This window comes from Antennarius striatus, chromosome 10 (assembly GCF_040054535.1).
Source record: "Antennarius striatus isolate MH-2024 chromosome 10, ASM4005453v1, whole genome shotgun sequence".
NCBI lineage: Eukaryota > Metazoa > Chordata > Actinopteri > Lophiiformes > Antennariidae > Antennarius > Antennarius striatus.
In genome coordinates this window covers 8,159,515-8,173,323 of record NC_090785.1, presented here as the reverse complement: position 1 = coordinate 8,173,323, position 13,809 = coordinate 8,159,515, and the positions used below count along the sequence as shown (strand labels likewise).

Here is a 13,809-nt window from a genome sequence, read left to right as displayed (position 1 = left end):
TTGACATTAAGTTCTAGCATCATTCTCACACATCTGTTTAGCTTGTACCATAAAAATGGAGAAAAAGGGAAGGTTTGACTGTAGAAATGATTTTTTTTTTCAGAAGAAAGCATAACTAACTTTTCTCTTCATGTGTTATAATACTGAAGCATTAACATGAATAAACAGCCAGCCAAACTCATTTTCAAGAGCCAGGAAATGAGTGTCTTTGCTTTTTTTTAAGGCCCCACATTATGCTTTTTTAATTCATGTCATTCAGCTGTCAGATATCCAACTACACTGTATTTAAAAAGTCTTGCCCCCAACTGATCCGTGGTCCTCAATATCTTTGATTGAATATCGATAAAATCACTTCCACTCCAAAACGCTCCATGTTAATGGACGTGCCTCTGAGCTCCCTCTATCAACACCCCCCTCCCCCTTAGCCTGAACACGAACTCCACCTTGGTTGATGACCACGCCTTTATCCGGGTGGACATGTCAATCAATCATTTATGGTTCAGAATACGTCAATCACTCCGTTTATGACGTCACAAACCGAGCTGTTAGTAATCGGAACGTTTTCGATTTTGCATTTTTTTTCAGATATTTTGTTAATGCAGGAAGTGTTTGTTTTCTAGATTCTAGGATTTGTTGGGGTTAGGTAGTACCACCATGTACACGCAGAGACCTGAAAAAATGTGTTTTTCAGAATAGGACCCCTTTAATGACTTCTCTCACAGCAGGTTAAGTCATGATGGCAAATTAAGCTGGACTGAATTGGAGTGAAACTATAAAACACAAAAAATATATGTAAAAGAATGCCATGACAGATAAAAACAATTTACCAATAACTTACTGAACATGATTGATTGACATGGAGGATTGCACTTGATTCGGACTTAATAAGCCATACGATTATCAATATGCTCTCTTACTCCGTTCACATCGTTCCTCTACTTCCCACTTCCTGTTTGATGTTTCCTGTTGCGCTAACGTTATCACCCTTCAAAATAAAAGCATTGCGATCTTTCTAACGCTAATAAAACAACAATAAAACACATTTTAACAACTGAACTGGTCTTTTGACAATCTTAATACAGTTTAACAAACTCAGGGCAGAACAATTACACAATAATGCTTTGAAAAAGGATAAATTGTCCAGACTGGCACCAAAATTAGTGGGTTCTTGTGTTCCCTCCATGAAGTTTTGTGAAAGACAATTTATTGAGTAATGTGGTAGACAGGTGAAAGCATAGGCTCCTTGCTAGTGGTTAATTATTATTGTGTGATTCATCTTTAACGTATTTAACTCAGGGAAACATAAGGGTTGGGTTCCCCTACCAACCAAACCCACAAGAACATAAATAGTTGAAATGTTTTTAGAAGTATTTTGAAGTTGAACTTTGAAAATCTGAAGCATAAATACAGGAAATGAAAGAGACGGCAGAGAAAGAGAGAAGAGAGAGATCAAACGGCAAGAGTGTATGTGTTTTTAACGTCTACCTGTCGGGTGTGCGGCCCGCGGGGTTTGCGGAACACTACAAGCAGGATTTCTGGCAGTAAACTGAGTAGGATGAGCAAGATGATAACCAGCCAGGCTGACACCGAGCTCAGCATGTTGGCAAACACGAAGTATAAACGTTGCTGCCTCAGGAAAGGCCTGCAGGAACAGGAAGAAGATAGTTTACTCCTACTGGAAGAGCAACGGGGGTTGAATAGAAATTAGAAATAACAAATACAATTAGAGATTATTTTATTAGGCTGTTTTCTAACCATATTATTCCTCCCCAGAAGAAGCTGAAAAACACGTAGAAAGCCAGGGAGCCCCAAATGACAAAATGGTTTATCCACGTCCAATGCCGTGTGTCGAGAGCCAGCTAGAGAAGAAGACAAATAACAGTTAAATAACCAACAAAGTGTGTGTTTTTAAAATTCTTCTGATCACTATGTGAGACAGCTATTCTATCATCACACTCTTTTGTAAGATCAATTGACGAATGGTTTACCTTCAGTGTGACGGTGAAGACGAGGACAGTGAAGACAATAGTTCCGTAGGACCAGTTCCCAAAAACCTGTATTGACAAAAAACCTTTATAGAAAATAATAACGAGCAAAAGCACCATAGTTTTTATATCACAACCTTTAGGAGGAAACTAAATCAAACCTGGCCGTTATCCTGCAGTGCTGGGTTACTGAACAAACATCGAACACCAAAGAAGAAGAGCAAGCCGTGGAAGACTCCAAGTAATGTCCAGCATAGGAAGGGTCCCCACCGCAGCATGGCGTTCTTGGCTATCTCTCTAGAGAAAGTCATAAGAGAGAATAAAACCACCAGTTGGACTCAACGACAAGCTAAAACCACATTATATAATAAAACTAAATATCTGACCTACAATCCTAGAACCAAAACATAGGAAAGAAAATCCTAAATTAGTTTGAATTCTGTTTCTCTTTCTTAAAAGCACATTTAAATCTACTTTGAGGTGTGCGTCAGATTCACCTGTAGAGGGCGGCGTTGTCCAGCAGATCCTCGATGCTGATGTGTTGCTCCAAAAGGCTGTAAGCCAGGATGGGCATAGAGGTGAAGCAGATGTTGTACATCGTCAGATATGCTGCATCATACAGGGGCTGGGGGAGGGCGTAAACAGAGAGGGGAGGGAAAAGAGGGAGGGATTGGCGAGGACGGGGGAGCAGGGGCACCAAGGGGTTTAATATCAGTGGTAAGACGGATCTCATACACACCAAGATACTTGGACATATTGAGTATTAATATGATCAAAGAAAGCTTATATACATATTTATATACTACTGAACTTATGTGGCATGAAGTAGAATTAAATAATCACCTTCACCTTTCATGATAGAAATATTAAAACCAATATCTTAGTTCCAAGATACTATCAGGATAAGTTTTACTTGAAGACGTAACATTAAATTTAAAGGTACTTTTTACTGTGTTGCCTAAATCCGTAAATAAATCTAACATCAATTTGAGCTCAAGTATCCCAGGGACAGTGAGGGAAGGGTAATCTGAGGGGTAGAATTCAAGAGGATGAGGAGGTGAGGATTTAACAGACACAGCGTCATTTCATGTTCAGATCACCTCTGAACTTTAAACAGCCACAAGATGTACTTACTTGCTGGGAATAGCCACAGAAGAACTGGTACAAAAACTGAGGTAAGATGAAGCAAAGGTTCTGAGGAAGAGAAGACGAGATTTGTCCATTCATACGTTCTCAGCTGTACCTAAAACTAGATGAGGATTTAAACAAATCTGCTTTGGGTTTGTAGGGAAATGTAATATGAATTGATACCTTGTAAAAGAAATATTGCACCAGGTGTGAAATGCGAACATAGTAGAGATGCCCATGAGCCAATAAAAGCTTCTTGAGGTGCTTGAGTTTGGGGATGGCGTAGTCACTGTTCCTCACCGCCTGCCGACCCTCTTTGCCCTTAATTCCTGAAACACCGGAACAAGAAATACACGTCAAGAAGATTATCCTTCCCTTCATTTGGAACAGAAATTTAAACGTGATATTTCTTACCAATTCCAACGTGAGCTTCCAAAATCATGCTGACATCATTGGCACCATCTCCAATGGAAAGGGTGATTGGACAGCCTTTAGAATTCTTGACCATTTTAACTATCTATAAATAGAGCAAGATGGAAAGAATCAATTTTATACAAGACAATAAGTCAACTTCGTACAATAATTGTAATAGGAAAATTGAGTTTCCCCACATGTCAGGTGATACCAGGCAATTTGTGATTTCTGGAAACAAGAACTGACTTGGAATAATCCTCATCGTAGAAAAAGTTCAAACTGTCTATTTAAAATAAAATATCTGTAAGTGTAAACCAGGAGTGTCAAACTCGTTTTCACCCGAGGGCCACATCAGCATAACGGCTGTCCTCAAAGGGCCAGATGTATTTTATAAATGTAACTAATGTAAATCAATATAACATAAATGTAACAACTCCTTAATGTTAAATAACTCTGAATTTGTTACTTATTCAAGCTACAAACATTACAATTGACAGAACCCTCCCTCCAAAAAAACCCCAGAAAACTCCATCAATCAAGGATCAAACTGTCAAAGTGAATAAAGAAAAATAACATCAAATACAAGTTAGGACATTCAATTTGTTCAAAACATATTTGTCAGTTTTACAATGGGCTGAATTACTCTATTGTGAGAAATGTAGTTTTGGTCAAAGCACAGTTTTGACATATTTATTTTTAGACACTCTGACCTCTCGCGGGCCACATAAAATGATGTGGCGGGCCACGTTTGGCCCCCGGGCCATGATTTTGACACATGTGTAAAGTATGGATCACATGTTTACAAGGTTTTAAGAAAGTTCTTTTTAAAAAAAAAAAACTAAATACACTTCCAAAAACTACAGTACATGGTATGTTTTTAAAGTTTCACTGAAATAAATATTTATTCATTTTTTTGTGTTACAGCCCAAATGGGGCTGAAGTTACCACCATCTCTGTTCTTTAGTGAAAAAATGATGACACTTGAAGTAACTGCTCTGACCTGTGCTTTCTGTAAAGGAGCCATGCGACAGCACAAAACAGATGTGCAGTTCTGACAAATCTGCAAGAACAGGTTCTTGTAGTGACTCGAGGTCGACTCGGAGGAGGAGTTGAGCACCATCGACAAAGTGGCTCCATCTATGATGAAACCAAAATCCTGACCCGCCGAAGACCAGCTCCTACAAACGACAGAGAAACAGAATTCATCTTAACAGACATAATGTCACAATATAACTGGAACAGATAGACTAGGACAGTGTAGTTCAAAGTATGAACCTGGTAATGCCGGCCTTATTTGGGGGTGCATCTTGTACAGCTTTCTTGTGGTATTCACGCAAGAGCTCATACAGTCGCTCCTCACGCCTCCTCTCTCCGTTCTCCAGGGTGCGCACGGTCAGTTCCAACAGCTCTGTATTCTTCTGGAATAGTCTACAAGCATAACATGTGGATTTGGCCGTCTCCATCTTGTCTCCCGTTAGGACCCAGACCTTCATGCCTGCCCCCTGTAGAGCCTCCATGGTCTCTGCTGCTTCCTCTTGAAGCCTGGGGAAAGAAATAGGACAAGACTTAGGCTTCCAATCAGACATTCACACATCATTACAAAGAAGTCAAACTTTATATTTTGAAAGATTTCCCAGTGTTGTTCACTATATTGTTGTGTGTGCTTACATTAAAAAGGTGTGAGGGAAGAAAAAAAAAAGAGCTATTGATGTGAAAACAGATTAGTCATACCAGACAAAACACAATCAACAATCTGATGACATGACACAAAGGTACAACATACAAGAATGAAATGCCTTTATTGTGAAAGAGTTTCAGGTTGATTGAAGTTGTTCCAAACAGAGATGAACTTTACAAAATGATAACTTTATTAGGGTAACCTAACTAAAAAATACATCTGTTAACAAAGATGGATGTTGTACTATCTTTAAAAGAATTTTTTTGCCCACCTATCTTCCACAGCAGTGGCTCCGATCAGACTCATGCCAGTCTCCACTTGGTTGTAAACAGCCATCAGCCTCTCCTCTCTGTCCTGCAGAGCCAGTCGTGCTTCCCTCAATCCTGCGTCTGCCTGGGCGTACTCCTCTGCACCGAGTAATTTATAGGCCACACACAGTGTCCGGTAACCCTCCTGAACAAGAAGACACACAGCGACAAATGTCAGACTAGAATTACTATCTTTTATTTGCATGGCTGCTTGCAAAATACAGTCATGTGGAAAAAATTAGAACACCCCCTTAATCAGCTCTTTATTAGGAAATGCTGCCATATCAATGTCCGATTAGCTTTTATTCATTTCTGGAAAAGAAAGTGGTTTCATTTCATTTAAACAACAAAAATCAACATTGAAAAATCATGAAATCATGAGAAAAAAAAGATATGAACAAAAATCTGAAGAAAGTTTGCTCATCTCCTTAAATGCAATGAAATCACTTTTGTTTCCAGAAATAAATAAAACAAGATTGGACATTTGTTATGCAAACATTTCTTAATAAAGAGCTAATTATTTAAGAGGGTGTCCTAATTTTTTCACATGACTGTACATGTAGCAGTTATGAACCATGCCTGCTTACATAATGCCCTTTAACACAGAGGAAAACAACAATTTTAAAAAAGGCCTTGGCATCATTTGAATTTAGAATCAAAATCTCTCTTGACCCTTAAATCATAAAGCATTCACTAAACATAACAGAAAATAGCCTCATGTCACCCACTGTTGCATTTCGCTCCACGTGCATACGAATCTTCTCCACTTCCTCTGGCCTGACCCGGGGGAAGATGGAGGAGTCCGCTCCCTTACAAAAGAGCAGTATATCACCTGGACACACACAACAACAGACAACCGTGGTGAATGCTGGAGTGTATGAATAAAATATTCCAATTCAGACAAAAGATTAATGTCATGCTCACCTGATTTGGACCTGACTATTACACTCATTCGCCTTCTCACAGGGTCAAAGTGCAGCACGTGAAGTAAATCATACCTTTAAGCGTACAAAATAGAAGTCAAATTAAGGTTATGGTACAAATCAAAACATCAGTAAGAGTAAATGGGATGGAAACATAAAAATATTTCATGCTTTACGTTTCAACATCGTTGTTCCTGTTGAGAATTTTCATGGTTTTACTTTCGAGGCCCATAAATGTGAAGCCGTACCTGTAGGTGGAGACAGATCATCACAAATGAGATCTTTATTTCCCTGTGAGCTTTAAGAGTGAAAGCTTTAATGGAATCTACACCACAGTCCATGTATTGATATTCAAAGAACTCTTTTGCTCTTTAAAAGATTGTTATAATGTCATTTCAAGTCACTTAAGGGGTCACAAGAACCCATCTGTTACCTCATGGCACCCTTGACCAGAGCAACCTCATCAGGTGAAGAGGCTATAAAGCCCCTCTGCTCTTGCACTGAATGGACCAAATGCCCATCCACCCCTAATCCATCCACCATGTCCTCCTCTCTTTGGCTGTGGCCTTGCTCTGTAGACTCCTTCACCTGGACAGTGTGGCAGAGACACAGGGCGCGCAAAAACAACTCCTCCCTCTCCTAGCAACACATGGACAGGACAGAAAAACTACTAAATGACAGTTAAATAACCAAATGTGAGCCTACCTTCCACTGGTCGATTATTAGTTAATGATACATTCATTTACAACCCCACATGGAGTCATATACAGTAGCTGGAGATTAGACTAGGATGTGTGTAAAGCGTTATCTTTGCTCATGTCAAGGACACGCAGCAACTTTGCTCCCCCTTCGTGTTAAGTATTTATTTAGCCTGTCAAGGAGAATGTATGTGGGCGACCTGTGAAGGGTCTTTCAGAGCAGAGAGCATTGTAATGACCATATGTTCTCTCTGGAGGGACTTCTACAACAGATGGAGGGACACCGCGACACCTACCTCGCCAGCTTTCTGCCGTACTTTGTTCACAGGTCCATCTGTGGTACAGATTCCGTCCAAATCAGAGTTTGCATCCCGGTACTTGTACTGGAAGCCATCAATGCAGCACTCTACGAATTCCATGTTGTTCTGAGTGAGGGTGCCTGTTTTGTCCGTGAAGACGTACTCAACCTGCAGGCAATGTAGTAATAAAAAATATGAAAGAGTCTTCTGACTCCATAAATATTCAGTTTAAAAGATTTTCAACAATAATGTTAGGTAATGAGTGAAGTAATCATCTGGCAAATCGAGTGTGACTGATCTATGGAAGCACTTTGAATCAGAAGTGCCATAAATACAGAATTCGGTAGAGGACCATTATTATAAGCAGCTTATTTCTGATTTAACACAATATAGATTTCTTTGATGAGCACATTCTAATCCAATACTTAAATTTGGTCTCTTTTACAATGTTTTCTGTCTTTCATATCTCAGAAATTATTATTTAAGAAGACACGCACTGATGTTTCTGATGTTTGTGCATCTATCTGACCTGTCCCAGCTCCTCATTGAGGTCTGAAGTGTTCACCAGCGCCCCCTCCTTAATTTCAGGGTCAAAAAAGTCCTTGTCCCACGTGATGAAATAAGATCCCAAAAATTTCTGCATCTCAACCGTCACATACATGGACACCGGAATGATGAAGTTGAACAGTACCATGAAGGACAGGAAGTCAGTGAACATCTTAAGGTACTGGTGAAAAACCAAAAAAACCAAAAACAGACAACATAATTAATTGAATATCACTTCCCATCAGTTATACACTTGCAGTATTTATAATTTGTACTGATGCAAGAACATAATGTTTAACATTGCTGCAATGCTTGTGGTGACTTCTCCATAATTCACTAGACAGCATGTGTTAACATTTACGTACAAAGTTGGTGTCTTTCTCTTTCTGCGTTTTCTCGTTGTACCAAGGCTCGTCCTGTCCAGGATTACTCTGCCACACATACTTCAGTGTAGTGCACACTAGGGCCTTGCTCACCAGTATGCAAAGGTAAACCAGAAGAAAGGCATTGATGGACCTGAACATTTAAAAGAAATCAAATTACTGAGTACCAAAGATCCGCACAATCTTTTAAACTTGTTAACACGACTTTCTTCAGACTTACTTTTCCACTGCAGAACGTTTCTGAGACTTGCCCTGGTAGTTGAGAGCCATCTTGGTCTCCATGCCGGTGTAAACTGCCACACCTTGAGAATGAAAAGGGGAGAGAAATGTCTTCAACTGTACGGAAACAGTTCCTTCAGTAGTATCTAGTTAATATCACTGGACTTACCACAGATTTTCTGAGTGTTCTTTAAGGTTGCTCCTTTCAGCAGAAGGTTTTCTGGGCCCAAAGACCTGCGAATATTCCATCAGTGGAGGAAATAATTAAGTTAGACAGAAACTACACAATCTGCAGTCTAGCACTGTACCAGTTCTTCAGGAGGACACAGTCAACTTTGTTTTAGAAAGCCACTGCAATTCATGCATGCAGGAGTGCATTGAAAGCAGTGGCTGGATCGGTGCCAGCCTGATTTTAATGCTTTAATTTTAATGCTCAGCTTCTTCCAAGGATCAATATATTAAGGATTTGCAGTAAAACAAATGAGTGCTTAAGCAACTGTTTGAGTTAAACTCTTTATTAAGTTGAGTAAAGATGGTTTAAGTGCTCTCACCTGACAGTAGGATCCTGAATTTTGTCAATGTGCATGCGGCCTACAAACCTGAAACAAAATTGTAAGTCATTTGTAAATAAATAAACAAACAAACAAACAAATAAATAAATAAATTTGATGGTTACTTTAAGTATTATTTAACCTGTTAACACTAAAGTAGATTTGAGCTCCATGAGTACAAATCCAAATTGATTAATTTTGCTTTACAAAACGTCCATTACCAATTGGTCTACAGGTAGATGCCCAGGACAGTCGAATTAGTGAGTAGCTAGGAAAGGTCATTTCCTCAGCATGTTTTAAAAATCATTCCGGGGCCTGACTAAATGACATTATTCTTAGTTCTTTCCTCTAGGGGGAGCCTAAGCCTGTCTGTTGAAATAAATAAGATTCCATGAAGTGAATAAGAGTCAAAATCGTTTAGCAGACCACAAACAAGTGGATATTCCAGGCCCAAGTTCATCATATTCAATATGAATATAAAGTGTTTATAAAATAGCTGTGCGTAATTTTTTAGGAAATTTTCAACCGGCAGTGAGTTCACCCATGTCCCAATAAACCCACAGTGCAATGCTTGTAGTGTAAACTTGTTGAGGCCACATTGTAAGTGCCTACTTGTAAAGGTCAGGCTGTGGCTGTTCACACTCAACAGTGGCACTGAGCGATTCCAGATCCTCGTCTATGTCTGGTACCGTGTAGTGTGTCTGGAAAAGTGGAAGAGACAGAGAGCGACAGATTAGCTAAGGTCAATAGATAAATTTAGCCTTTTACTAATCCTTATAACACTGACACTACAGGAAAATTGTAATACACTAAAGGACAAACTCGACTGAACAAGGAGGAACCTATAGTAATATATGCAAATACACAATGGGTTTAAAAGAACGTGAAAACGACAGGAATCACATGCTCAGATCTTAAAACATCTGTGAGAGATTCGTGACTGATCTGTTGATCCTGAACACTCACAGAAATTTCAATCAAACCAATCAGTGATGGAAAAGAAATTTGACAGCTGAACGGTCTTTCTTACTTTGTGGTTGGACTCTCCATCCAGACTTGCTGTGGTAACGAAACATGTGCCGTCCTCTTTGCTAGACTGAAGGAGTACTAAATCACAGGGAAAGGTCTCATCTTCTTCCACCTCCACAACATCTCCAACCTGATCAATGAAACACAACCCAAGATAAATTATTACCAATATGTTAAATCATACTTGACAGGCACCAGACCAGCCGGAGTGAAAATTCCAACAGTTTTATTTTAGTTATTCTAACACTATGTTAATGTAAGAAAGTTACCGCAAATTTTCTGTCAAGTTGTTTGGGACATATTGACGACTAGTTTTTAAAACTTCACATTCACTTCACTATTAAGATCAGTCTTGGGCCGACAACGACTAACAAAACTACGCCTCCTTTCAGTTTGCTAAATGTTTACTTAGGGTTGAGTCTCTGCAGAACAGATGTGAAGCTCACCGCTAAATTTTGCAAGCCACTGTGCCAAAAAGTAATGCCCCAAGTTTTTAACAATGGAACAAAAGCAATTTTGGATTCTGACACAACATGTTGATTCTCAGTTATGTCAGCAGCACTAATTACACTTACACACAGTCATTTGGCTCACAACTTATTTGCAGTGCCTGTTTGACCTTTTAACACTCATATATCGCTTTAAAATATACTTTTAGGTACACATGGAGAATATATGCAGAAATTACCTGCACACCCCGGATGCATCGATTACCATATCACCTTTGTTTGAATATCTAATCAGTTCAGAAGAGCAATGCCCCCCTCCCTCCCTCCCTCCCTGTGCGTAAATTACAAACACAGTCATGCTGAGCTGCCAGAAGCACCAGACATGTCTCCAGGGAAATATAAATGTACCTTAATCTTCTCACTCTCCTTTCGTATCCTCCTGCCGCCCTCGAGCACCGTCACAGGGTATTTATTGACCTCGTTGTCTGCCTTGTGCCGTAGCCAGTCCTCATAGCCCTGCAGCAACATATCAAAATCAAATAAGCCCTATTTGCCCAGTACAACAAAAACTGAGAAGGTTTTTCTTTGTGCAATTAATGCCTACGGGACATTGGCAAATAACACTTTGACATCAGTACATAGTGACACACACTGAAGGTTTGGCTTGTAAGGAACAAAGGATTATCTCTGCACACATGAGCGGCACATGCTGTATTTCATCTTTGAGTAAAATATCCGCAGAAGTGCAAATGGTGATTATTCACCAGTGCACTGAACAGTAAACATGAAAGAACACAGAGTTGGGTAAAAAAAAAAAAAAAAAATCCTAAGAATGCAACAGCGTAAGACCTAAAGACTGGTGTAGACATCCAAAGTACTTTAAGATAAAGATGGGGATAGAGGAGATGGTTCTGAGGTGCAGAGGTAGAGAAAAACTAGACCATGTGCCAAAGCAAAGCTCCTGCCAGAAAGTGGGATTAAAGGTGAAGTGATGGGAGGACAGGAAAGTGTGTTCTGAAGAAATGATGCCAGTTAGATAAAAAGATGGAGGAAGGGGGGGTCACGCATTCCAGGGCTGGTCAGATGAACTATGCAGTTCACCTCAGCCGGATTCATGGAGTCAAACCGACTCCCTTGGTGTTCCACTTCAAAGCATGGAAATCAAGGAAGACTGTATTCCATGTTTTTCAAGGAAGTCCACCTATTATTGTGCATTTCAAAGCCCCAGCAGTAGACTACCTAAACAGTCAACCCAAAATAATAGATCAAAAGTAACAGATACTTCCCTTCATGGTTTGTGCTAAAAAATTTAACTTTTTGGTCACACTCCCAGACTCAGAATTCTCCAGTGGAGCGCATTAAAAACAAATCTTGGCAGAGTATTTATTCACTTATTGTGTCGCAAGGAAACAGAGGAAATAGGTAATGAAATGGGAAACAATATGAGGAAATGACGCCAGGGTAATAGAAATGCTAACATAACTGCTGTTAAAAACTCTCATCAGTATTATTAGGCATCATCTGACCTGTTTGATAGCAGTTACTGTGATCACAAAAAATAAGGGTAGGCCACTGGTGACTGGGCTGGTGGGGGTGTCCACTATTACCTGTAGAGGTGAAAAAGAGACAATTAAAGCACAAACATATGACCGTCTAACAAATACAAATACTACTCCATTACAAAGTCCTACTGCCCTACACGTGACTTTGTGTTGATGTGTTCACAGACCCAGGAGTTGTTCTTGAGTCAACCACTTGAACGCAAGGTGTGGTCTAGTTTAGGGATGGGCACTGGCTTTCAAAATGTTTAATCATTATTCATTTATTTACTTAAAAATCTGTTTAATATACAAACTGAATACTTTTTTTTCCCTTTATCTTTACTTGTACCTTGCATTACTACAATATACCACCACAGGGTGGCAGTAATAGATCAACAGGTTGCTTATAACCCTTATAATAAAAAAAAAAAAGCGAAAGGTGAGCTAGCTAAATAAGTCCAGTATGAACTCTTTTGAAAAAATAAGGACAAAGATGCAGTACCGACTGTCTTCTAAAACTGTCATCACAAATATGCACAATCATTCTCTTTTTTTTTCATCCTGAAGCCTGTGCCAACTGACTTTGGGTGGGAGGCGGGTTGACCCCAGACAAGTCACCATTCATCACAAGGCCACCATTGAAAGAAAAACAATCATTCACTCTCACAATCATGCCTATTGTCAATTTAATGTCACCAATTCACCAAATTACATATTGTTGGTGCAGGAAGGAAGTCCGAAAGCCCAAAAAGAACCCATGCTGACATGAGGAGAACATGCAAATTCCATACAGAAATGTCCCATGTCCTTAGGGAGATTTCAACCCTTCTTGTGAGGAAACAGCTCTTCTCACTACACAAACATGCCATCCCAAAGCAAATGTGAATTAATGTATTTGCTATTGTACACATCTCTGAGTTCCGAGGTGTTCCAACTATTTCCCAAATTTACTGATCAGACAGGAACAAAAGGTCAGCGTTTATATTTTGCAGGAAAGTGAATGAGGTTGTGGACCACGAGGCTTTTAATAGCGTGGGCGAGGAACAGAGTGCTTAATCTGCAAGTGTTCCAACATTTTTGTGTCTCTGCCAAGGCATAGGACTAGGAATGAAACCACTGTGATGGATTTGTAGTCACGTTTCAGGTCTTAATTACTTAAGTGGTGTTTGATTGCTATGTTGTTGTTTTTTTAAACTATATTTTCTGTCCAGCATCATCCATGTGTCAATGACAACAGGCAGAGGCAGCCTATTAGAAAAATTTCACCCACTTCAGCAACAAAGTGTGGTTTTTATTCTAATTTTTGTGAAAGTGCTGAGGGAAACTTGATTGATGATGGTCACCCTGCCTGCAGAACGGAAACCGAATAAAATCCAACCAAGATGTTTTTCCAATTTAAATCACACTGAATTAGTTGTGAAACAGAAACACTAGATTCCTATGCAGTGCTGCAACTTCTGAATTCTTCAATTTTGGCATGTAATTCACTCTCTGGTCCAAAAATTAATTTGAAGATGAAAATGATTTAATATTTGATGGACTGAAAAGAAAAAAAAACGGAAAAAAGCCAAGTTTTTTTCAGAGCCCTGTGCAAGCCTCCATAATAATAACACCAATCGTTCATTACACTGATATCATTTGGAAACTCTGCATGGACT

General features: G+C 39.5%; 1 protein-coding gene across 6 annotated transcripts in view; it reads right to left on the bottom strand.

Annotated features, from left to right (window-relative positions):
- atp11c (ATPase phospholipid transporting 11C) overlaps positions 1-13,809 on the bottom strand; it is a 37,465-nt gene that overhangs the window by 6,267 nt on the left and 17,389 nt on the right. For all 6 annotated transcript variants that reach the window (XM_068324959.1, XM_068324960.1, XM_068324958.1 and 3 more), the window contains exons 4-28: positions 12,137-12,217; positions 11,019-11,126; positions 10,163-10,291; positions 9,745-9,833; positions 9,133-9,180; positions 8,751-8,815; positions 8,583-8,664; positions 8,345-8,495; positions 7,963-8,160; positions 7,431-7,601; positions 6,870-7,075; positions 6,613-6,684; positions 6,438-6,511; positions 6,242-6,345; positions 5,477-5,658; positions 4,803-5,069; positions 4,528-4,705; positions 3,528-3,630; positions 3,297-3,442; positions 3,120-3,179; positions 2,483-2,610; positions 2,147-2,282; positions 1,989-2,054; positions 1,756-1,859; positions 1,486-1,642 (exon numbers count right to left, since the gene is read on the bottom strand). In XM_068324959.1, coding sequence (XP_068181060.1) covers positions 1,486-1,642; positions 1,756-1,859; positions 1,989-2,054; positions 2,147-2,282; positions 2,483-2,610; positions 3,120-3,179; positions 3,297-3,442; positions 3,528-3,630; positions 4,528-4,705; positions 4,803-5,069; positions 5,477-5,658; positions 6,242-6,345; positions 6,438-6,511; positions 6,613-6,684; positions 6,870-7,075; positions 7,431-7,601; positions 7,963-8,160; positions 8,345-8,495; positions 8,583-8,664; positions 8,751-8,815; positions 9,133-9,180; positions 9,745-9,833; positions 10,163-10,291; positions 11,019-11,126; positions 12,137-12,217 — 3,105 coding nt within the window. The remainder of the gene's footprint in view (positions 1-1,485; positions 1,643-1,755; positions 1,860-1,988; positions 2,055-2,146; positions 2,283-2,482; positions 2,611-3,119; positions 3,180-3,296; positions 3,443-3,527; positions 3,631-4,527; positions 4,706-4,802; positions 5,070-5,476; positions 5,659-6,241; positions 6,346-6,437; positions 6,512-6,612; positions 6,685-6,869; positions 7,076-7,430; positions 7,602-7,962; positions 8,161-8,344; positions 8,496-8,582; positions 8,665-8,750; positions 8,816-9,132; positions 9,181-9,744; positions 9,834-10,162; positions 10,292-11,018; positions 11,127-12,136; positions 12,218-13,809) is intronic.